Source organism: Thermobia domestica, chromosome 15 (assembly GCF_964235325.1).
Source record: "Thermobia domestica chromosome 15, izTheDome1.hap1.1, whole genome shotgun sequence".
Taxonomy (NCBI): Eukaryota; Metazoa; Arthropoda; class Insecta; order Zygentoma; family Lepismatidae; genus Thermobia; species Thermobia domestica.
The window spans coordinates 155,200,860-155,227,733 of NC_137468.1; the positions used below are offsets into that span (position 1 = coordinate 155,200,860).

The following is a 26,874-nucleotide window of genomic DNA, read 5'->3' on the forward strand; positions in this document are numbered from 1 at the left end:
TAATAACTGCCCCACTGTGCTACTGGGAAAGTTTATAGACAATTTATGTCTACTTAGCACTGTTGCTTAACAGATAGCAAGGAGATATATTTAAAATTCTAATCGTCACTGTCATGTTCAGACGTCGCAATTGAGTATGACTCAGTTTTAGAAATTTTTAGGTTAGCACTGTTCGAAAACACTAGATATACGTCACAATAAAATTGATGAGTCGTAGCACTGGTCACTAAAACAAAATAGTGCCCGATACATGTCGGTCCATGTATTTCACAGGAATCCACGGGAGAACGATTCTCACACTTTTCCTGGGTCAAACTGCCCGGTACTTGGGAAGTATAGGAGACTTCCCAACACGATCGTAAGATGTGTACTCTCTTCGAGCTATCAAACAACTCCCCTGTTCAGCCACTGAACAAGTATATTAAACTATGCCAATTCTAAGAAAAGCAGGACTCGCTCTTCTTTGAGTCTTCCAACAAAGGGTTTGATGCCGCAGGCTATTACTACTGGGTGGTCTTCCGCAAACAGACCACGGAAACTTGCTTCTAACTGCATAGTTCACCAGAATCCTTTGATAAGTGCTGCCCTCATGTTGCAATGGCGGTAATTTTTAAAAGCTTCTGATCAAAACAGAAGTCCATAGAGTTTACACATAAACATAACTATTTTCACTTAGAACGAACACTTAGGATAATAGAAACACATGATATTATGTACAAACATAAAGAAAGATATACACAGAATACATTTATATTATTGTAATAAACTGTCATCTCTCGTAGTATGTGAAGGAAGTCCATTTTCCTTTGGCTTCCCTTCAAACTGTCTGCTACCAATCCGCAGCCATGTTTGTAAGAGAGAGAGAGAAGAAAACATCTTTGGTTACTATTAATTTTGAAAAATACAAGAGCCAAATGTCTTGATCGAACGGGAAACACGTTGACAAATGTAGTCATGAATTTAGAACGGTCTTTCCAAGAACTAGTGAGCGTAATACGTTAATATTAATGTTTTACATATAAAATGAATCAAAATAAAGTACAAATTTTCAAAACTGCTGTGCATCCTGGGAAAATTTCCTAGGCCCGTTCGCTGACGGAGTACCGGACACTGGAGAAGGGGGGTGGAATGACGCTTTGAGCTCGCTACTCGAGAAATTCTTGTCAAACGCAAAGAAATCACACCTATACAAATTCAAAATCTAGCATGTTGACGCTAAAATTTTTACATTTTCAACAAAGGATGTTGAGCGTCAGTCAGCAATGTATCCAATTCAGCTTTGCTTTACTAGAGGAGGTGAACAGGATCCTTCCTGTATGTAATGAGTCATATTCTCATGCTCATTTGGTGATTTCTGCAAGCGTGCGTTGTCATGGACCTCACATACAGTTCTCCAGGCGGCGGAGAGTCGCCGGAAAAAAAATTCTCTGTCAACATAGCTCCGTCTTCCAAAGTTCCAACTTTAATGCATGAATCCGTAGAATATGCGTTTATTCCTTCTTTAATTAATCCAATGTAGTATAGTATAATAACTATCTCCCTTCATTTCCATATGTAGTATGTATTATCTGTCAGGAAAGTAAATGTACACCTATTTTTCGAGTCTGGCATTCCTGCGCTCCATCCGTGGAGAGTATGAAAATTCAATCAATCAAATGTTTACTGAGGGGCAAAAAGAAAAGTTCAATCTGTATAAGACATTGCAGAGGGGCACAAGCTGTGAATACAAACAGTGCATAGTGTAAATAAAGGACGACACCGAAAGAGAAAGCCAGAAACAGCTGTTAAACGAAGAAAAATGACTAAAAATTGTCGAAGTGGGAACATAAAACACAAATACAACAAATATTCCGACAACTAAACATTCACCACGCCATGATCTTGGTGTAATGGTTAACGTGCTGGCTTACAAATTCAAAGGTCGCAAGTTCGAATCCCCGGCAAGGACATTTTTAAAATTCTTTTGTTAATAATACATACACTTTATGAGAGATGGTAAAAGAGGTCGTATTTAGTCTTTCGTAGCAATTATTGTTGGTAATGTTTAGTACTGATAATACTTTTTGTCTTTGCGTATTGCTTTTATTCTTTTCTTCATTTCGAAAGAGAAAAATATCCGAACAAATGCCACCAAAATTCCTCTTATTTTGAATGTAAACGCCATTTGCAATTAGTAAAGAATAGAAATTGAACGTTCCGACGTAGCTGCAAAAAGTAAAAAGAAAAACATGGAAGTGGACGGGTTCGAATCCATACTCATGGTTATTAAAAATATAATTTCTACATGCCCAACACCTCCCGACCACGTTTCTATATTAGCAAGTAAGAGGCTTGTGTTTAGATTAGGCTGGTCAATACGTTTTGTAAAGAGGCCCGGTTTAGCTCTGACGCACCACAGGTGCGAGAAGGGAGCAAAACACTTTTTCTCTCTCCCTCTGTATGTCTGTTTATCTATCTATCTGTATATATATAACGCTATTTGTGAATGCCATAACCACCCTAATTTTCAGCGGATTGAGACGAAACTTGGCATAAACATGAATTGTTGAAATATCTTGATGAGTTCGTTAACCAGAATAATCAGATGAAAATGTTCAAAATGGCGGCCCTTCAAACTCTTAAAAAGTTCCAAGGAACCAAATTTCGCCCATAAATAGGTATTCAGAAAGTTTGAATAACTTTTCCTCTTTTACTGAAATATTTGTGTGCAGGGACTTATCCTCTTTCATTGAAATGTTGGATCCAATTAATCGCCTAAAGAAGGTTCACGTCCTTTCGCTACGGTCAGGCTTCTTTTTTTTTTTTTTTTTTTTTTGCATGAGGGGGTTATTTTCCTATCGGAACAAGATGATTATTAGTGATGTTATGAAATTACACATTGAAAGTGAAGTAATATGTGAAACGTGTTATTTGAAAGAATAATATAATAAATGTGCTTTCCCCTAACACAGAGAACTGCAAATGATGTATTTCGAGTTCGGGAGCGTGAATGGCGAGGAGTGTTATTTGATTTGCTTTTTAGTAACACATTGCATTGCAAATAAAGGTAGGCAACACTAGTGGTAAGTAAAACAACAACAACAACAATAATAATAATAATAATAATAATAATAATAATAATAATAATAATAATAATAATAATAATAATAATAATAATAATAATAATAATAGGTGTTGTTTGTGGCAAGGCAATATCTTCTTCAAACGTAATGATTGTAACGCCATATCTCCCTCACAAACAAAATATTAGAAATTTATATCGAGAGAACGGGAAACTGTAGAGTAATGGGAGCAACGTTGGACACTATGCACTCATAGCACTCAGAAAAATAAGCGATTTCTATGCAAAATGAACGAAGAGTCATTGTCATGGGGAGTCATACGGCCACGGCAAGCCCTCTTTAAGCAAAATGTCGATATCTTATATCGAGAGAACAGGAAGTGATAGTGGGATGGGACAAACATTGGACACCGTGGACCCATAAGGCGGATCGAAAAAATTAGGGGGACGCCAGCCAGCCTTACTTATTTCCACATAATAGTATAAAATTATACTGTCGAAATACACACACGAGTTAGCTAGTAATATTTCATATTATTATTACTACTATTACTATTATTATTATTATTATTATTATTATTATTATTATTATTATTATTATTATTATTATTATTATTATTATTATCAACAGCGTCTTTTTCATTACATGTGCATGTTTGACATGAAGCCAAAGAGAAGATCCGTCATTAGTAGAAAGAATAAGAATAGCCTGTTACTTTAACTGTGAAGGACGGCGAAAAATACGAAAAGAGTGATTACCTGTAGCAAAAAGAAATAATACTTTCTCTCAAATGGATAAAAAATGAAGCCGAGGTAGATTCGAACTCGCATGGATGGCGCGAAAAGCCAGTGCTTTGTCCACTTTCTTTCACTGACTCACCGAACGTGTTTCAGTAACTTACTTATTGCTAATTTTACTTGCTTCACTCGTTTAATTTGCTTTTTCTAATAACTTGTAACGACAGGGACACGAACACAAAAACATCGAGGGCAGTCAAAAAACCATAAACGCTCTCCCGCCGGGAATCGAACTCGGGACACCATACACCAAAGACGCACGTGTTAGCCACTAGACAAGCGGGGAAGGCACCGCTCACTTCCTGTGTCGTTAGTGATTACGACCACTGTATTGCCAGCTATCACTTCTGTGGGTTGTATACTATGATCACATGTTTCTTTGCTGGAAGAGTTAAACCTACATTCTATGTAATACATGAGGTATTTAGACCTACATGATCTTCATATAATGTAATAAAAGGGTCATGCTGGGAATAAGAAAAAGAACATTCCTTGGACAAAACGGAAACTATTGACATCAGAAATATTTATCTACGAGGCATGCGCAGTAGTATATTTCAGAATAGTTACTGTTTAGTTCAGTAAACGAAGAAAGGGGTATAAAAAAGCAAATATGTCGCGTCAAGGAGATCGACGAGTTGACAGAGGCGGAAGCAGATGTGTAGTAATACAACAACTTGGTTAAATTGATAATTGGTTCTTTATCCTGCAGTAGATCGTATCACACCTGTACGGGAGAGCAGAGAAAGACTTACTAACGACGCATTCATATAGTAAGCTTTAGTAACACGATCATATAGACACAAATGGATGTAAATGTGAGTACTACAACCTTGGATTTAACGAAAGCCGTTTAGATATTCAGTGGTTTGTAGGGTTGTATAAGACACAAAAAGATAAGACAATACAATTCTTCATACCTCAGCTTCCAGTAGCTAGATACATGCAATTTCTGGTTAGATACTGAAACTGCTGTCGGATTTTAATACATGACGTATTGCAGGTTACAAAATGCTTTGCATTACTTGTTTGTTTGTAGACACCTACTAGCTTAGTGTTCTGAAAAGTTGTGTATAAACTAGGGATAGCCAATTCCGGAATTATTACTTTCCGGACTCCCGAAAGTAAAACCGGACCAATTCCGGAATTTGGAAAATTCCGATTTTCGAATAATTCATGAATTCGGAAAATTCCGGAATCTAGAAATTTCTGATTTCGTTAACTTTCCGAAATTAAGAAAAATCCGGATTTTTTTAAATGCAGAGTTTTTCTCAATTTCGGAATTTTCTAAATTCCGGATTCTTTCCGAGTTCCGGAATTCTTCTGAATTCCGGAGTTTAACTGAATTCCATAATTTCCGAAATCCGGAAAGTGAAAGTTCCGTTTCCGAAAAATGAATTTATTTTGGTTAATATGAATCGTGGCGGAAATAAGTCTTTGACCAGGTAATGGCGACTGCTTTGAAAGAAATGGAGAGTATGAGAATTCAATCTGTCATATTTGTAGTTTCGTGTGGAGAGAAAACAAACATGTGAACCACGGTTTAAGAACAACTGAAGTTATTAATGTAAACTTTGCCGACATCATAAAAGAAATACGAAAGACATTTTGAATCGAAGACATATAACATACAAGTTTGCAAGCGGAGACAAAGAAACCTAACGTAACCAGAATAAAGACGAATCGTCTACCGCGTAGCGATCGCGGTTCAGTGGTCAAGGTGCTTGTGCAAATGCATGTTGCATTTTTTTTTCTTTTTTTTTCTTTAGGATTTTTGATGGCGATTGATCGGCAATGACATATTCAGATATTTGAATACTCGGATGTTTCAATACTTGAACTATCACATCTTCAGTAATAATAATAGTAATAATAATAAACTAATAATAATTGTCATTATCTTGTAGAAGATTAAAAGCTAGGAGCTAATTATCGCTCAGATCATACCATTACAAGCAGAAACGTGACATTTATAAAGAATATTTCGGTTTGGTTTAATGTTGCTCACGAGAAGAGGAATTTCTCATCTCGTTTCTAAAACAAATAAAATAACATGAGAATTAAATTAACATTTTACATTCGAGACGGGTCAAGGCTAACTCAAAATTTTCGTCTCGCTTTGGAGATGAGAATCGAGACGAGACGAAAAGTATCGTAAACATTTCCCGTCTTGTATCGATTCTCGAAATAACATTAGTGTATGTCCATTCTTTAAGTTACAATTGCTCTGTAGACTGAATCTCATAAGCTATTTCGTTACATTGTATTTCAGAGCTCATTGAATTATGCTCTGTGTAGGTATTTTGTAGCAAAGCTTTTATATTTATCTCTGCATATCCTAAAAAATAGTTTATTATATGCCTTACTGTTGCCTGATATTCAGTTATATTTATTACAGGTATTTTCCTTAAAACATACAGTAGAATACTTTCTACATGAAACTTCAATCTAACGTTCTAGTTTAAAATGTTGGTAGTTGCAGAGGTGTGCCTTGAAGGTAAGAAACCCTTTCCCCGAAATCTCTACTTTTAAGTAAGTTTTGCCAAATTTTAGAGCAAGTTTAAAACTTTTAATGCTATTATTATTATTATTATTATTATTATTATTATTATTATTATTATTATTATTTTTATTCTTATTATTATTATTATTATTATATTAACACCGTGTATAATCTTTAAAAGGTATGCGGTTTATATCTGAATAGTAAAAGCTAATTGACTGTCGATCTCGGTCGTCGAGAAGTCTTCAGGAGGCAAGGACATCGGTCACGTCTGGGTTTGAGTTCCGAAGGGGTAAGTATTCGGGCTCGAGACAAAAATTGTTAAAAGTTATAGGCTTCAGCCAAACATGTTCAAAACAGCTGGGACCGGGTTTAGCTTTTCAACGGCTCGAGCGGCTTGTCTTACAGCTCATTCACTATCGAACCGAACCGAGAAATGAGCCGAGCCAACAGCTCAACCCACCAACCCGACTTGAGTTATCGGCTTAGTTGAGCTGAGTCGAACCGTACCGATGGACTAGTTTCAACTTAGTTGGTTCGAACCGGTTCACATGAGCCGAGTAGGAGATTCATCCCAATCGAGAAAGCTCGAGCCATCGGCTCAATTGAGCTGAGTCGATGGCTCGTTCCAACTGAGCCGGCTCAGGCCATCGGCTTAATTGGGTCGAGCCGACGGCTCATCCCAACCGGGCCGACTCGAGCTGTTCTCTCAGTTGATACGAGCCGAGCCGGTTGATATCACTACCCGGGTTGGTCTTCTGGTTGGGCTCAAGAATTCGACCGTGCAGGTCTCAGCCTTGATTTTAAGAACTACAGTATATACTTATATTGGTGATTACGACATTTGAGGCTGTCTCGTAATAATAATTGTAAAAAAACTCTTGTCTTCTCGTTATCTAGAAGAGACGAGATACACTAAAATTACCCCAAGAGATGCACTAAAATTACGAGACGAGATGCACCCGTGTCGTGAACAACACTAAAAGTATTCCGCATTACTGCTTACATTTCTCATGGCTTTCGCTTTCCAGTCTAATCAGGCCATTATTTCAAAACGTTTTAAAACGAGCTGAACGAGGAAGCGAGCCATTATCAAACTCGACTCAACTCGAAACTCGATCTCGAAAACAGCGACTTGGCTCGGAACTCAACTCAAGAAAATTACCTTTGACTCGACTCGAATTGAACTTCTGAAATATACTACTGCGCATGCCTCGTAGATAAATATTTCTGATGCCAATAGTTTCCGTTTTGTCCAAGGAATGTTTCTTTTTCTTATTCCCAGTATGACCCTTTTATTACATTATATGAAGATCATGTAGGTCTAAATACCTCATGTATTACATAGAATGTAAGTTTAACTCTTCCAGCAAAGAAGAAACATGTGATCATAGTATACAACCCACAGAAGTGATAGCTGGCAATACAGTGGTCGTAATCACTAACGACACAGGAAGTGAGCGGTGTCTTCCACGCTGGTCTAGTGGCGTATACTGTGTTTGCTTGTTGAAGTGACTAGACGTGTCTTGGCTCTGTGCAACAAGCTCTGACGTGTTTACTTTCAACGCTGCCTTCCCTAGCAATCAGGTTTGCTGTTGTTGTTTTTTTTCTTTCTTTTTTTCTGTGTTCTTTTTGTGAGTGAATTAGTTGAATGAACCATGTCGTTAAAAAGGGTAAATACTCTTAAATATGATTTTGGTGGTGTTTCGCAGCGACCAAGCACCTTGAGTTTGCATCAGTGGCTCAGTGATAACTTCAAGTTTACTGTTGATGATGTATTAAGTATCGAAATGGATGTTTATCGCAAATTGTTGTATGTGAAACTTCGTACCGAAGAGCTTTGTGAATCAGTTTTGCGTGCTTCTGACGGAACTGTGTACTATAGTGATACAGATGGGAAACATCCAGTACCAGTTTTGTGGGCCGATGTGCAAATTGTAACCGTTAAGTTGCTTTGTACGCCAATGGAACTTGATGAAGCTGAAATTAGAAGAGTTCTTTGGGGACTATGGTGTTATTTCTAAAATTTCAGATGAACTTTATTCTGCTGATCATGTTTACCCTATACGAACCGGGCGTAAGTTGATACGAATGGAAGTGAAACGACCTATTCCCTCGTTTGTTGTAATCCAAGGACAAAAGTTTTGTGTTACGTACCCCAATCAGACCCGTACATGCCTCAGGTGCAATGGGGCACATATGTATTCTAATTGCCCCCTTCGAGTTCCCAGTGATCCCAACAGTTATGCAGCTAAGGTAGCCCCTACACTTCGCACTAATAATTCTGCAGATCGTCTCATGCCTAAATTTGACAGTTTGCCCATTACTTCCCGCCCTTGGAACAAACCCACCATCACTGTATCATGCTCATCTGACCCAAGTGTGCCTACAGTAGATGCAACTCAATTTCCAGAACTACCAACTACGAATGGTTCCTGTGAGTCGAACAATGCTACTCGTGTCTCTTCAGAATTGTCTGTACGTGCGTGTCCTAATCCTTCCACTGAAAAAACAGAAGCCCCACAGCAGTTACCAATTACATCTGATGCCCCCTTGTCTAATTGTGCTACGGATGTTGAACCAGTTTCTGGTGAACAGGACTTCTCCTCGATTACGTCGGCTTCTACGCTCGTTCATCATAACGAGTGCTGTACTTCTGGTTCCCAGGACAATTGTGGTTCGTCTGAGGATATGCTTCGTGCACCACCCACACCATCCCAGCCTAGTGAGATGCAGGGTGCTTCTCCTATCACGGACTTCAATGCAATTAGTGACGAAAATCGAAATCGCCGCAAGCGTTCCAAACGTAATGAACTGAGTCAAAAACTGTTTAAGAAATGTGAAAATGACCCGACCACATCTATTCTGTCTACAAATATTGATACTATGTCATAATATCATGGTTGGTGTATGTGTTATGTTTTAATGGCTCGAGATCAATTGTGTTATGATAAGTTAGTATCTCCTATACTGCGTTAGATTGACTTGTATGTCGTTCCGATGTTCTACGCTTCCCTGCACAGTTTTACTTGTTTTTAATTATGCTTTTATCTTTATTTTCTTCGCTCTTTCTTTTTATTGGTGGTGTTCTGTGCTTTCTAGTGTGATGATGCTTAAAATTGCTACCATTAACATTAATAATTTGCAAAGTTCTGCCAAACAATCTGCACTACGTGACTTTTTGCATGTAGAGGGTATTAATGTTGCCCTTTTACAAGAAGTTGGTCTTTTTGAACTGAATCTCGGTCCAACTTATACTGTTGAAAATAATTTTGACAATAGTGGCACTGGTACAGCGATTGTTTTTCGCGATTCAACAAGTTTCTCTTCTCCTGTGTTCCATCCGTCCGCTCGAATCATACGTGGTAACCTAGGCGATATCAATCTTGTCAATCTTTATTCACCGAGTGGTTCACAAGCTCGAACCAGGCGAAATACCTTCTTTTCCCAGGACGTTGCTCTGTCGCTTGGATCCAATGTTGAAAGGTTAATTTTGGCGGGAGATTACAATTGCGTTTTAAGGCCTGAAGATCAAACGCCGGGATTTAACTACTGCCATGCTCTCCAGGAATTAGTGACTGGACTTCATTTACGAGACACATGGATCTGTCTGAAGCCGCAAGCCCGGGATTACACTTATCTATCACACCAGAGTGCGTCACGCCTTGACCGCATATATGTATCTCCCGTATTGGTGCCATGCATTAAGCAAGTTGAAATTGCCCCCACCTCCTTTTCTGATCACTCAGCTTATATTGTATCCTTCACCATTCCTGATCTAAGTGTTGAACGAGGTCGCGGTTATTGGCAATTCAACACATCGTTATTGGAAGACGATCAATTTTGTGCTGAGTTTCAATCCAAATGGCATTACTGGCTTAGACAACGTCAATACTTTCCCACTGTTAGTGATTGGTGGCATGCGTATTTCAAACCACGGTTTGCAAGTTTCTGTCGGTGGTACTCAGCTGAAAAGTCCAGAGATCTTCGTAATCTGCTTTACTTTTATACCAGGTGTTTGCGCGAAGCTCGCTGTTCAGCTGTTTCTGACTTCACTATGTTCTCTCAGGTTAAGCGTTTTCAAGCCTTGCTTCTCAATTTGCATCGCCGCCGTATAGCAGGTATCAAGGTCAGAAGCAAGGTTCCAATAATAGATGCTGATGAAGAGCCATCATTACATCATATTCTCAAAGAAATCAAACGAGGCCAAGGAAAATGGATCCATCGAATCACTGATGACGAAGGACATCTTCATCAGGATGCTGCTTCCATTAAACATGTGTTTTGGTTGCACTACTCCAAACTTTATGGTATGGCTAACATTACTCCAATGTCTGAGGAATTTTCTACACCACCCTCTGCTCTTCTTGATGATGCTGCACAGCAATCTCTTGTTCGCCCTTTTAGTATTGAAGAGATACAGCACGCTGTCCTTGCAGCTCCCAAAGGTAAATCTCCAGGGCTCGATGGAATCTCTGCAGAATGGTATGTTAAGTTTTTCCCTCTCATTGGTGAAATACTGACCTGTATCGTTAACGAGTATTTCAGTACTAACCCACAACGACTGTATCGTAGCCCAGGTGTTACAGTATTTATACCTAAGCAAGCACATCCCACAAGTGTTAATCATTATCGCCCTATCACTCTCCTCAATTGTGATTACAAGTTACTTGCCCGTTGTTTGAACAACAGACTCAGACTCTATATTGATATTCTTGCTGGACCATTTTAATATGCAAGAGTAGGTGTGAAGAAAATATACCACGTACTTCAAACTATTCGAGATGTTATCGCAAATTTTCAGACTCACAGTACTAGTCATGCCTTGCTTGCCTTAGATTTTAACCAAGCCTTCGATCGTGTAGATCACAATTATTTGTGGTCACTAATGAAGCATATGAACGTTGGAGACTTATTTGTTCGTTGGATTCGCGTCCTGTATGATGATGCGCAATCAAAATTAAAAATCAATGGGTTCCTTACTACACCTTTTCAACTCAAACGCAGCGTCAGGCAAGGATGTCCATTAAGCATGACTCTTTTTGTCATTTCTATCTGTCCCCTACTATACAGAATTGCCGAGCGTATCCAAGGCCTTAATATTTGTAATGTTCCTGTCAAGATGTATAGTTTTGCTGATGATGTGCATGTCTTCCTTCGTGATCCACAGGATTTAGCAATAGTTGAAGACTGCGTTCAAGAGTACTCTGAACAGTCAGGAGCAGTTCTTAATAGACTGAAAACGAACCTCCTGCCGTTAGGAAATGGTTCTACAACTGCATTTAAAAATTTTCCTCAAGTAGTGAAGAATATGAAAGTACTTGGCATTTATTTTTCCTGTAACTTGCATGAGAGTATAGCCAAAAATTTTGACGATGTTTTTCTGAAGATAAGATCTGTTTTACATCAGCATAGATCTCGTAACCTCTCGTTGATATCTAGGGTCTACTTTGTAAATACATATGCCTTTTGCAAGTTGTGGTACATCTGTCAAATTCTGCCTATGCCTACACCTTACATTCAGAAGTTCACCAGCATTGCTAACTGGTTTGTGTGGACAGGTATGATTTTTCGAGTACGCTATCCAATTCCATGTCTACCATATAGTGCCAGGGGACTAAACCTTCTACATGTTGCCAGCAAAACGAAAGCCTTATTTTCTCACCGGGGATTCCAAAACATTCAAGGTATTGGAGATCACCTCAGTACTACGCTCCTTTCGTCTCTCGTAGCTACTAATGATGGATTACTACCAGTGAACTTATCTATGATTCCTACCGATTTCTGGTATTTTAAAGATGTCATATGTAATTATTTTTATTTGTCTGTGAGTGGCCTGCAAAACTTACCTCAAACAGTAAAACTTCTCTATAAATTGTTTCTACACGAACAACCCAGCGAACGTCATCATATAATTTCCAAATTCCCATCTGCGAATTGGCAACGTATTTGGAGGAACCTTTCATGTAATTTTGTGTCCACCTCAGCTCGTTCGTTATGGTACAGATCTGTTAATAACATAATAGATACTAAGGCTAAACGGCATCATCTTCAAATTACAGATGACAACCAATGTCATATTTGTGGGAAAGTTGATACTTTGGAACATCGTCTCACTACCTGCAACGAATCGCTCTCCGTTTGGAAAACTTATCGTGAAATGGTTCAGTACTTGTGTAAAATAAGCTTGGATTGCATTACTGTTCAAATGATCTTGTTTCCTGATTTTAGATTTTTTCCTACAGAGAAGCAAAATTCTGTTGTTTGGCTATCGGCTAATACTATAGAATTTATTCTGTCGCCTAGGTTACCTCAAGCACATCACACATACAAGGATTTCCTGTGTTCACGATATGGTAAATTCCCACCACCAAGAAAGAAAAAACTCTTTGCACATTACCTCAACTACTTATTGTATGGACGCCCGCTATAATTGGCATGTAATATTTTTTGTTTAGTTTTCCCTACTATACATTGACTTTGTACCAATGTACACAGTGTATACCAATATGTAACTTTATTTTTGTATTTTGATACAATATGTAACGTCAATTAGTAAAAATAAAAAGTGATAAAAAAGTGGCTAACACGTGCGTCTTTGGTGTATGGTGTCCCGGGTTCGATTCCCGGCGGGAGAGCGTTTATGGTTTTTTGACTGCCCTCGATGTTTTTGTGTTCGTGACCCTGTCGTTACAAGTTATTAGAAAAAGCAAATTAAACGAGTGAAGCAAGTAAAATTAGCAATAAGTAAGTTACTGAAACACGTTCGGTGAGTCAGTGAAAGAAAGTGGACAAAGCACTGGCTTTTCGCGCCATCCATGCGAGTTCGAATCTGCCTCGGCTTCATTTTTTATCCATTTGAGAGAAAGTATTATTTCTTTTTGCTACAGGTAATCACTCTTTTCGTATTTTTCGCCGTCCTTCACCGTTAAAGTAACTGGCTATTCTTATTATTTCTACTAATGACGGATCTTCTCTTTGGCTTCATGTCAAACATGCACACGTAATGAAAAAGACGCTGTTGATAATAATAATAATAATAATAATTATTATTATTATTATTATTATTATTATTATTATAATTGTAATAGTAGTAATAATAATATGAAATATTACTAGCTAACTCGTGTGTGTATTTCGACAATATAATTTTATATTATTATGTGAAAATAAGTAAGGCTGGCTGGCGCCCCCCCCCCCTAATTTTTTCGATCCGTCTTATGAGTCCACGGTGTCCAACGTTTGTCCCATCCCACTATCACCTCCTGTTCTCTCAATATAAGATATCGACATTTTGCTTAAAGAGGGCTTGCCGTGGCCGTATGACTGCCCATGACAATGACTCTTCGTTCATTTTGCATAGAAATCCCTTATTTTTCTGAGTGCTATGAGTGCATACTGTCCAACGTTGCTCCCATCACTCTGCAGTTTCCCGTTCTCTCGATATAAATTGCTAATATTTTCTTTTGTAAGGGAGATATGGCGTTACAATCATTACGTTTGAAGAAGATATTGCCTTGCCACAAACAACACCTATTATTATTATTATTATTATTATTATTATTATTATTATTATCATTATTATTATTATTATTATTATTATTATTATTATTGTTGTTGTTGTTGTTGTTGTTGTTTTACTTACCACTAGTGTTGCCTACCTTTATTTGCAATGCAATGTGTTACTAAAAAGCAAATCAAATAACACTCCTCGCCATTCACGCTCCCGAACTCGAAATACATCATTTACAGTTCTCTGTGTTAGGGGAAAGCACATTTATTATATTATTGTTTCAAATATCACGTTTCAGAAGTTACTTCACTTTCAATGCGTAATTTCATATCATCACTAATAATCATCTTGTTCTGATAGGAAAATAACCCCCCTCCTGCAAAAAGAAAAAATCCTGACCGTAGCGAAAGGACGCTATCTTCTTTAGGCGATTAATTGGATCCAACATTTCAATGAAAGTGGATAAGTCCCTGCACACAAATATTTCAGTAAAAGAGGAAATGTTATTCAAACTTTCTGAATACCTATTTATGGGCGAAATTTGGTTCCCTTGTACTTTTTAAGAGTATGAAGGGCCGCCATTTTGAACATTTTCATCTGATTATTCTGGTTAACGAACTCATCAAGATATTTCAACAATTAATGTTTATTCCAAGTTTCGTCTCAATCCACTGAAAATTAGGGTGGTTATGGCATTCACAAATAGCGTTATATATATATATATATATATATATATATATATATGCTAAACCGGGCCTCTTTACAAAACTTATTGACCAGCCTAATCTAAACACAAGCCTCTTACTTGCTAATATAGAAACGTGGTCGGGAGGTATAAGGCATGCATAAATTATATTTTTAATAACCATGAGTATGGATTCGAACCCCTCCACTTCCATGTTTTTCTTTTTACTTTTTGCAGCTATGTCGGAACGTTCAATTTCTAATCTTTACTAATTGCAAATGTCGTTTACATTCAAAATAAGAGGAATTTTGGTGGTATTTGTTCGGATATTCTTCTCTTTCAAAATGAAGAAAAGAATAAAAGCAATTCGCAAAGACAAAAAGTATTATCAGTACTAAACATTACCAATAATAATTGCTACGAAAGACTAAATACGACCTCTTTTACCATCTCTCATAAAGTGTATGTATTATTAACAAAAGAATTTTAAAAACGTCCTTGCCGGGGATTCGAACTTGCGACCTTTGAATTTGTAAGCCAGCACGTTAACCATTACACCAAGATCATGGCGTGGTGAATGTTTAGTTGTCGGAATATTTGTTGTATTTGTGTTTTATGTTCCCACTTCGACAATTTTTAGTCATTTTTCTTCGTTTAACAGCTGTTTCTGGCTTTCTCTTTCGGTGTCGTCCTTTATTTACACTATGCACTGTTCGTATTCACAGCTTGTGTCCGTCTGCAATGTCTTATTCAGATTAAACTTTTCTTTTTGCCCCTCAGTAAACATTTGATTGATTTAATTCTCATACTCTCCGCGGATGGAGCGCAGGAATGCCAGACTCGAAAAATAGGTGTACATTTACTTTCCTGACAGATAATACAATACAATGTCCCAGTAATGAGATGCATGCAATAACGTAAAAATTCATTTACCTATAAAGGAAATAACATACATGATTAAATACAATATACAGCAATATTGTATTAATATTTCCGTACTACGCTCGGTGTTTACCCATTTATATTCATAATAACACGATAATATTTAAATTGCACACTAATTTCCAAGCAATTAATTTAACCACAAATTAATCTATTTACATAATAATATGTAAATGTGCCCCTCATCTGCATTTTGATATGCAGATGAAGGAGAAGGAACTCAGCCTTCTACAATGCCTCAACTGAAGATAAGGGTGACGATATAAAAGATCCGATACGAAATCCCGCGATACCATATGAAAATTTTTTTAGGGGATTTCAATGCGAAGGTAGGACGAGAGGATATTTTCAAACCGATTATAGGGAACGAAAGTTTGCATAAGGAAAGTAATGACAACGGTGTTAAACTCGTGAACTTTGCTACATCCAAAAACCTAATCGTGAAAAGTACAAAATTCCCACATCGCGACGTTCATAAATACACTTGGACATCACCAGACGGAAAAACACATAATCAAATTGATCACATTTTAGTAGATAGAAGAAGGCAATCTAGAATAATTGATGTCCGGTCGTTTAGAGGGGCTGATTGTGACACTTATCACTACCTGGTAGCAGCGATGATACGAGAGAGATTATCGTTGAATAAAGGTAATATTCAATGTCCGAAAACGGATAGATTTAATTTAAGGAAATTAGAAGAGCCAGGTAAGAGAGGAATACAAGATTGAAGTTTCGAATAGATTCTCAGTTTTAGAACACTCGGAGTGCACTAGTCTTGAGGACACTTAGAGTAAAATTAGAGATAGCATTAAAAGTTCAGCAATAGAAAAGTTGGGACACTCGTAAATACGTAGGAACAAACCATGGTTCGACCAGGAGTGCATTAAACTAACAGAGAAGAGAAAACAGGCAAAATTACGCTGGCTACAAAATCCGAATGAAATAACTACACAAAATTTCGCAGATATCTGGCGGGAAACTTCCAAAACTTTTAGAACAAAGAAACGCCATTTTTTGAAAGCTAAAATTGAGAAACTTGAAGATAATAGTAAAAATAAAAACATTCGGGACATGTATAAGGGAATCAGCGAATTTAAAAAAGGCTATCAACCTCGTGCTTATATATTAAAGAAAGCTGACGGAACAGTTCTTACTGATATGGATAGCCTCTTAAATAGATGGAAAGATTTCTTTGACGATTTGCTGAACACGCAGCCAAAAACTATTATGCGTGGAGAAAGAGAGATACCACCGCAGAGCCATATATTCCAGAACCCAACCGAATAGAAGTAGAAACCGCTATAAAGAAATTAAAGAGACACAAATCTCCGGGTGTAGATGAAATTCCCGGTTGAGTTAATTTTAGCTTGAGGCGAAAAATTGTGGAACAAGATACAGAAACTCATTCCCCTTATCTGGAACAAGGAAGAATTGCCACAAGAGTGGAAAGAATCAATCATTGTTCCAATTCACAAAAAAGGCGACAAATCTGACTGTAATAATTATCAAGGTATTTCTCTTCTGTGAACATCCTATAAAATCCTTTCAAATATTCTATTAGCAAAATTGACCCCATATGCAGATGAAAATATTGGAGATTATCAGTGTAGACTTAGACGAAATCGATCAACTATCGACCAAATATTTACCATTCACCAAATAGGTACTCGAAAAAAAAGTGGGAATACAATTCCCCGGTACATCAATTATTTATTGATTTTAGAAAGGCGTACGACTCGGTTAGGAGAGAAACATTATACAACATTCTTACAGAACTTGGAATACCGAGAAAGCTAATTAGATTAATTAAGATATGTTTAAATGAATCCCAAACTAAAGTCCGGGTAGAAAAATTTTTGCCCACGAGCTTTCACGTCAAAACTGGCCTGAAATAGGAGATGCGTTGTCGCCATTATTATTTAACTTTATGCCGAAATACGCCATAAGGAAAATCAAAGATAGCAACCAGGGCCTAGAGTTGAACGGTGTTCACCAGGTTATGGCATATGCTGGTGATGTAAATTTAATAGGGTATGATAGGACAACAATAGAAAGAAATGCAGAAATCTTATTAAACGCTTGTAGGGACATGGGTATAGAAGTAAATGCAGAGAAAACTAAATACATGGAAGTGCGTCGGGACCGTAATACGGCAAATTGTGGAGGCGTTAAAATATTAAATAATACATTTGATAAAGTGGATACTTTCAAATATTTAGGATCAATATTAACAGACGAAAATCTTATTCACGAAGAAAGTAAATATCGACTGAAAGCAGGGAATTCGTGTTACTATTCGGTTCAAAATCTCTTGTCATAGCAAATTCTGTCGAAGAATTTGAAGCTTAAAATATATAAAACGATAATAATGCCTGTTGTTCTGTATGGTTGCGAAACATGGTCGCTTACTATAAGGGAAGAACATAGACTGAAATTGTTTGAGAACAGGATCCTGAGAAGAATATTCGGAACCAAGAGCAGTAACGTAGCTTGAAGTTTTGAAATGGGTAGGCTGAAATTAGATTCGTAGCTAGAGGGTGGCTAGGAGGGTCCCAATCCCCTGAAACTTGTAATTTTTGTTGTATGTATATATGAGTGTAAACTGAATTTAAGTTACCTTCCCAAAAAAACTATCCCACCCTTATTTAAACGATCATGTCTTAGTGTTCTGACTACGCTGTAATGCTTGATAGAAAAATGCTAATTCATGCAATATATTTTTCATACAATGCAAGAAAAAGTATAAGAGTGGTTCTGCTTCATATTTCCCTTACACATACGGTTTCTTTACATATGCGATACTCGCATATCACACATACACTGTATTACTGTTTCAAAGTAACAAATAAAAACGAATAGCTATTGGACGATCTCAAGTGTAACTTCCCCAAATCATAGACAAACTTAAGCACTTCACCCACAAAAACACATATCAGCATAGTAATAGAAAATAGTGGAGCAGTAGCTCACAATCAATTGATGATTTTTACGGATTTTTTTTTTAGATTGGAAAGTATGAAAAAAAAAAAAAAAAGAAAAGAAACTATACCTCATCTGAGGTCTCCTTCACTATCGATCTTCGATAAACTTGCGGATAGCAACGCAACGCAAAAAATACAACAAGCAATTATAACTGCTATGTCAATTATCGAAAACTAAAAATGTAAATTTTACGCTGTGATAACGCAAACCAGTACGCAATAAGGTCCCTGATGTATTAATACTATTCATAATAACAGCATTTTATTCTCTCTCTCTCTCTCTCTATCTCTCTCTCTCTTTTTTTTTGGGGGGGGGTCAAAACTCGTTACTGAATGTGAGCTTCTAAATTTTTCATAATCTCTGTTCTATACTTTCTTACAAGACCGCATCCTGTCGCTTTTGTTTCGTCAAACACCCGAAAGGCTAGCCTTTGGTCAACATTCGTCCACTTTCGTTGCATCATGTTGAATTTGTGTATAGCTCAAGAAGTTTTCGTCTGCTGAGGGTGGCGGGAAAGTGATTGTCACCGCCCCATGCTCCTAATTCCATGAGAGAAGCGGAAGGCTAATCGCCGATAGCATTCAATGCGTTCTTGCAGAAGCTTCGCTTCAACTCGCTTGATGTTTAAACAGCGTATTATAAGAAAAATCCATTTTAATAAAATTAATTGTATCAATATCCAAAAGCAACATTTCAGGCTGATGTATAAATAAATGGATAGGCTAAGCCTTATAGCCTTAATGGACACTACATCCCTGCCCAAGTGTTTAATTTAAAGATTGAACCTTGGTTGAGTATAGTGGTTAGTATCTTATTACTCAAGTTAACAGCTAAATGATAAATTGGTAGTATACGAAAGAAGAGAAATTCAATGTATATGTTTATTACAAGAGATTTCTATATCATCTATTACAAATGTGCAGACGTGATATTATCAAATACCAAATATTAAGTGAGCTCAAAGGTCTGCAAATATTACAATATTAATTCATTAACAAATGATGAATTTAGCTTTAAGAGCTGTTATACTTGAGGCCATAGCAGGAGACTGCCTGAAGAAATTACTTCTTTCAAGAGACTTGAATTATTCAAAAGGTATTTAACTTACACACAACGTTAGGAGGTCTCTCTCTCAGCTCGATGTTGACCATCATCGTCGAAGCTTCAAAGACGGAGTAGCGAAGACAAAGAATGATGAAGATTGAGAAGATAAATAGTTCCAAAATTTTAAGCTTTTATACTGGTCTGAGAGAGTGACAAACAACTTGTACGTAAGCAGTCCTTGTTACTTATTTTTGTTGTGGGTTTTTTCTTTGAAAGTTGTTTGTCTTATGACGTCTAACGTTATGTTCTTCCGTATAGCACTGATGAAATGTTCTTAATTGTACTCTCATATACAAAAGTTTCGTTTTTAATATTTCAATAAATTAATAAACATGACACAAGAGAAACGAGAATGGGGAATGGCGGAAACTTTATAACGAGGAACTACATAATTTATACGGTTTACCCAACATTGTTAGGGTCATCAAATCTAGGAGGCTCAGGTGGGCAAGTCATGTAACCAGAATGGAAGAAAGTAGAAAGAACGCTTTCAAAGTGTTAACTTTAAGACCAATCGGAAAACGACCATTAGGAAGACCTAGGTGTAGATGGGAGGACAATTTTAAATGAATCTCGCAAAAATAGAAATCTAAAGTAGAAACTGGATCCAGTTGGTTAAGGATAGAAGTCAGTGGAGAGCTTTTGTGAAAGCGGCATTGAACTTCCGGGTTCCATAGGCCATAGAGTTAGTTAGTTAGTTATACACTTAATTTTACGCATACGAATTATTTTGTATATATTCTTGAACCGAGTAAAAGCATTGTTCTATCAAGTACCTTTTAAGTTTGGATCTAAAGCTGTTTACAGAGACCTGATTTTTTATACATGATGGGAGTAGATTGTATAATAGAGTACCTCTGTGCGTAACTGATCTATTGTATATATTTGTTCTATGTGCATGCAAATGAATGTCATCTTTACTTCTTGTGTTGTACCTGTGAATGTCTTTGTTAACAATAAATTCACTACTATGTTTCTTCAAATACATATTTCGAACAAATAACATTGAGGGAAGAGTCATTACTTCAAGCTCCTTAAAAATATTTCTGCGAGTTCCATTCTACCCCTGCAAGTATCCTTACCACTTTCTTCTGTAGCCTAAAGATAACAATACTTTTAGATGCATTTCCCCAGAACAGGAAGCCATATTTTATTATAGAAGGAAAATTTGTGTAATATATACACTTAGCTGTTTTTACATTAATCTTATCTCTTACACGTCTAATTGCATAACATAGTTTGCTTAACTTAATTCTTACACATGGGCGCCCACAGAGGGACAAGGCAGGGCCAGTTGCCCTTCCCTGGATTTTCGAAAAGATTAACTTTTACAGGCTCTTCTGGTGAAAGTTTAATTGCTTCGGGAGTCGATGACAGTTGCTTTTTTCTCTTTTTTTTTAATCTCTGTTAATGGTGTAGTGTTCGGAATGGATATAACACTTTTTTTAAAATGCAAAGGATATGACTTTTTTAAAGTGGAAATTCTCGTCCTTTTTAGCAATCAGTGGATAAAGGATTATGGGTTCTAATTATCATACTACGCCATTCTTAAGGGGCATATGTGTCACACTTTTTTTTTTTAAACCCAATGTTCACCGTGGTGTTCAGGACAGTTTTATTATTAGGCCTTTTACTAAGTACAAAAAGTTTCACAAAGCAGCGGAATATCACATGAAATCTGAACGGCATAAAGAGTCAGTTCAAAAGACGAAATGCTTTTTAAATACGATGGACAATAAAGCAATGTATGTGGTAAAACAGATGGATTCCGGACTCAGAAAGCAAATTGAAAGTAACAGAAGAATGCTAGTTCCTATATTATCTTCCATCTTTTTCTGCACAACACATGATTTACCTCTTCGAGGTGATAAATCAGACTCGGTCGTGTTCTATAATCTGTTAGCCTTCGTGTTGAGGCTGGAGACAATGTTCAAAGAACATATTGAAGGACGATTGGGTAATGTGAAATATACTTCACATTGAATTCAAAATGAATTGATTTTGGTTCGTGAAAAGGAATTAAAAACTATTTTAGGTAATGAAGCAAATAAAGAAAATCATTCTCAGTAATTGCGGATGAAAGTGTAGACATTTCTGGCGTAAAGCAGTTGTTAGTAGGTATTTGATAATTAGACTCAACTGTAAATCAACTCAAAATAGAAGAATTCCCTGGTTTTGTGGCTCTATAGGAACTTAATGCAAAGGCAATTGCAACTGAAGTTTTATCTTTTTTTTGTTTTCCCTTTGATATTTCGAAATTGTGGACAGAGTTATGACGGGTGCCCTACAATGACAGGAACGGGAGGTGGTGTGAATAAAATAATACAAGAGCAATATCCTAAGGGGTTATTTCTTCACTGTGCTAGCCATAAATTAAATTGAGCTATTAATGACACCATGAAAGTTAAACACATTCGAAATTCAGTTGCAACTATGCAAGATATAATCATTTTTTTTATTATATCCTGCGTCCTCTGGCAGAAACAAAAGCGCGCGACAACATGCTCATTATTTAATTCCTCAGCGTCATCTGGTACCTTCATACGCAAAAAAAAAAATTGCACGTATAGTGTAACTCACGATGTTTCGCAATTATTCCATTTTCCTTATGTTTATGGGTAAAATTCAATTATTAGTATGTGGAGATAATAGAAAGCAATCCATCTAAGGAGATATTTCCAAAAAATATAATAAAATAATAAAAATATAACCATTAAAACAAAATTATGTTCGGTTTTGTGTATACTGGCAATAATGTTTTCGAGGGATTTTTTGCAGTAGCACAGCACGATTGCAGAGGGAAGCACAGGATTGGTAGAGGGAGAGTTGAATCAAGGAACTAGAAAGTGGAGTAAAATATTGCATTTATTGGCTTAGGTCTAGGGTGTAAATTGTCTGCCAAATGTAAATTAGCTTCTGAACCAAGATGTTGTATGGAAATATAGAAACAAAGAGAAAAACTGTTGTCTTAAGTTTGGAAGTGACATGCTCTATAGTCATGAGCATTATTTGTTAAGAAAAAGACAGGTAACAAAAGATAGTCTGTGTGGTCAAGTGGGTAGAGTTGCGGACTGGTAATTCTTATACAGTTTTGACACCACATCGAATCCCATTCGATCCCATCCAATTTTTTCTTTACAAAACATTGTAGAAAGTTTCGTTTTTACACAGTAGAAGTAACTTCAACTCACTGCGACTGTGTCTGTGAGTCAGGAACGGTAAAAAACAAAACATGCGCGACGTGCAGCCTTACACACAGTGTGACGAACGCAGTCACAGAGATAGCTCGTTGTCATGGAGAAAAAAGCTAATGTTAAATTACTGTTATAGTGTTTCTGTGTGTGTGTTTCTTTTTAGAGTATTGACTCTCTCTCTCTCTCTCTCTCTCTCTCTCTCTCTCTCTCTCCTTTTGTTTCATATCCACAAGTGCAACAAATGCAATGTAAGCAGTCTGTGTAAGAAATAAAGAATGCTTTCTTTAAACAAAACTAAATTTTACAGCTCTATTTGTGAGGAACACGAATGCTTCCAAAAGATGCCATGGATATTAACTATAATCATACCGAATTATATAGTAGCGCGAAAAACTGATAATAAAATGATGTAACATGCATAAGCTTTTTTTCTAGCGTGACAACACATTAATCATAAGAAATTAAATTTTGGGGATTACAAATTATCACATTACGCGTCGGTGTAGGCCTACTCGTTTTCGCATTCGAGCGACGAAAGAAGAAAGTGTGGTGATAGTTATAAAAACCGAATACCAGAATTCAATGAATTCAAGTTACATGACTCCTACATATCGAAAAAATGATTTTTCGATGTCTGTCCATTTATTCGTTTCTCATATTCGACACTCAAATAGAGGCCTTCCTGTCCAACATATCTGGACCGAATTCTACACATAACGTTTTAATAACATACTATCTTTCGAATTTTATATCCTTCGACACCTAAAAGTAAGGGTAATTTACTGAAGAATTAAAATTTAAAATAATTCAATTTTCTCAAGAAAAAAAGCTGTGACGATTTTATTTACTTTTTATAAATATATATTGTATTAACAAATCTCCACCGAATATGAATATTTTTTAAAAAAAAATATATATATGGCGTAATTTACTGTATGGTATGCGTTCTTTTTGCACATCTTTCTCAACCACATTTCATAAATAAACGTATCATTAATAACCTAACAATATGACAACTCGTTCGAAGGAGAAGTTTACTCTTAGGTGAGCTTTCCCCCGATGGTTTTCCCATTAACGCCTCAGGCAATTTTGTTCATATTTCGTAAAGAAATGTTTCATTAATAAACTAACATACAGCACAAATCGTTTATTCCGATAATATACAGAAGAAGTGGTTTTCTCAAAGGTTGATTTTTTTGACAATTTTCTCAGTAATAACTTAGACAAATTTGTTCTAATTTCAGTAAAAATATTTTCTGTAATAATCTTACAATATGGTATAACTCGCTTGTTCCGAAAAGAAAAATCCAAAAGAGAGAGTTTACTTTGACAGTGAAAGTTTTCCCGACGATTTACTTAAAAATTACTCGATATACTGTTAAAATTACAGATAGAAGAGTTTACCTTTGGGGGTAAGCTTTTCCCGATGGCCTTCCTAAAACGACTCAGGAGATGTTTGTTGTTCATTTTTATAAATACATGTTACATAAATAACCTAGCTATATGGTATAATTCCCTCATCCAAAATCTAGAAGTGGTATATTACTTTTGACAATAAGTTTTACCCTGCGATTTTCTCAAGAAATTCTCAGGCGATTGTGTTCGTATTTCATAAATGTTTTATGAAAACACTAACAATATAGCATAGCTCGTTTGTCCTGAAAAGATCCACAAAGGATAATTTATTCTTGGGGGTAACTTTTTTCATGATTTTCTCAGAAATTACTCAGACGCTTTTGCTTATAGTTCACATATAATTATAGCCTTTATAATTCTAATATCCCAGACAGCACAATGCACGTACAGTATCCGTATAGTACATGTACAATTGCACGGATGCAACATGTGCATCATCTGTATAAATGCACGCCTGTACATGTGATGCACATATACATGCCAGGTCCTATTCAACATCTTCACGTGCACAGAACATGTGGAACGTACACGTCCTGCACAAGTGATTTACATCTACCGCGCAGGTGATTTACAAGTAGCACGTATTCGATTTACGTGTAGTTCACAGGTGATTTACATGTAGGACAACGGTGATTTACACGTAGCACATAGGTGATTTACATGTAGCACACAGGTGATTTAGACGCAGTAACCAGGTGATTTACATGTAGGACAGAGATGATTTACACGTAACACACAGGTGATTTACACGCAGTACCCAGGTGATTTATAGGTAGGACAGAGGTGATTTACACGTAGCACACAGGTGATTTACACGCAGTGCCCAGATGATTTACATTTAGGACAGAGATGATTTACACGTAACACACAGGTGATTTACTCACAGTACCCAGATGATTTACATGTACGATAGAGGTGATTTGAAACAGTACCCAGATGACTTATATGTAGTGCACAGGTGATTTCCTCGTAGTACAGAGGTGATGTAAAAGCAAATTCGAGATGCAACGGAAAAAAGAAGTTGATATATTTGGTGTTTTACGCAGTAACACAATCCATAACTGCAAATACATCACCTTCAAAGTGTATAACAAGTAACTAATAATTGTCAGTGAGAATTTTAGTTTTGGAGTTTCTTATTTGCAACGAGCAACGCTTTAGGCAGTATCTTTGACATGTTTGCCAAATAACAAATAACGCAACATATTCTACTGTAATCGGTCACGAAAATAATTTTGTAAACCTACGAACTGTCTGACAGTAGTTACATCAGTACAATGCTGCCACCTGTTGATATTGTATCCTAGCTCAGTGGACGTTATGGAGTTTTTACAATCATTCAGCTGTTATTCGTCGAAAAGTCTCTATAACACCGTCTGGAGTAAAAACAACACCTACCAAAAATGGAGGTTACTTTCTGTTGATGAAAATGAGAGTAAAAGAATGAAAGTAAAAGTATACACTTGCACGGTATTATGGACGTCTCATACACACGTGCAGTAGCCGTGCAAATACCCATGTGCACACAACGGCTTAAGCACCGGTAATTTAAATGTGCTTCATCCACGCAAATGCGCATGTGCACATCCACTGCTCAAGCAAGGGTTATGCACATGCGCTGCATCCACGCAAAAGCACATGTGCACATAACGGCTTAAGCACGGGTTACGTACGTGCGCTGCATCCATGCAAATGCACATGCGTACATAACGGCTTAAGCACGGGTTACGTACGTGCGCTGCATCCACACAAATGCACATGTGTATATAACGGCTTAAGCACGGGTTATATAAATGTGTGCTTCATCCATGCAAATGCACATGTGAACATAACGGCTTAAGCACGGGTTATATAAATATGTGCTTCATCCATGCAAATGCACATGTGCACATAACGGCTTAAGTGCGGGTTCCGTACGTGCGCTGCATCCACGCAAATGCACATGTGTACATAACGGCTTAAGCACGGGTTATATAAATGTGTGCTTCATCCATGCAAATGCACATGTGAACATAACGGCTTAAGCACGGGTTATATAAATATGTGCTTCATCCATGCAAATGCACATGTGCACATAACGGCTTAAGTACGGGTTTTGTACGTGCGCTGCATCCACGCAAATGCACATGTGTACATAACGGCTTAAGCACGGGTTACGTGCGTGCGCTGCATCCACACAAATGCACATGTGTATATAACGGCTACAGCACGGGTTATATAAATGTGTACTTCATCCATGCAAATGCACATGTGCACATAGCGGCTTTAAGCACGGGTTCTGTACTTGTGCTTCATCCACGCAAATGCACATGTGTATGTAACGGCTTAGGCACGGGTTATGTAAATGTGTACTTTATCCATGCAAATGCACATGTGCACATGCACGACTTAATCACTGGTTATGTACGTGTGCATAACCCACGTAAATGCACATGTGCACATACACGGGTTATGTATGTGTGCTTCATCCACGCAAATTCACGTGTACGGCTTAAGCACGGGTTATGTATGTGTTCATCATCCACACAAATGCACATGTGCAAATGTACCGCTTATGCATGGAAAGTGCACATGTGTCGTACACGTACGTGTTGTCTGGGATATGGATCAAGTTATTTCCAACGGAAATATGACCAATCGGTACTTTACTTTTGGGCCTGAAGTTTCTTCTAG

At 37.1% G+C, this 26,874-nt stretch overlaps 1 protein-coding gene across 1 annotated transcript; it reads left to right on the forward strand.

Annotated features, from left to right (window-relative positions):
- Positions 1-11,484: 11,484 nt before the first annotated feature.
- LOC145671669 (uncharacterized) lies at positions 11,485-12,795 on the forward strand. Its single transcript, XM_081740867.1, has one exon. The coding sequence runs from the start codon at positions 11,485-11,487 to the stop codon at positions 12,793-12,795; it is 1,311 nt and encodes a 436-aa protein (XP_081596993.1).
- The last annotated feature ends 14,079 nt before the right edge of the window (positions 12,796-26,874 follow it).

Excerpts from the sequence above, each read along its gene's own strand:
- LOC145671669 (XM_081740867.1), top strand. The coding sequence starts at position 11,485 with ATGTATAGTTTTGCTGATGATGTGCATGTCTTCCTTCGTGATCCACAG.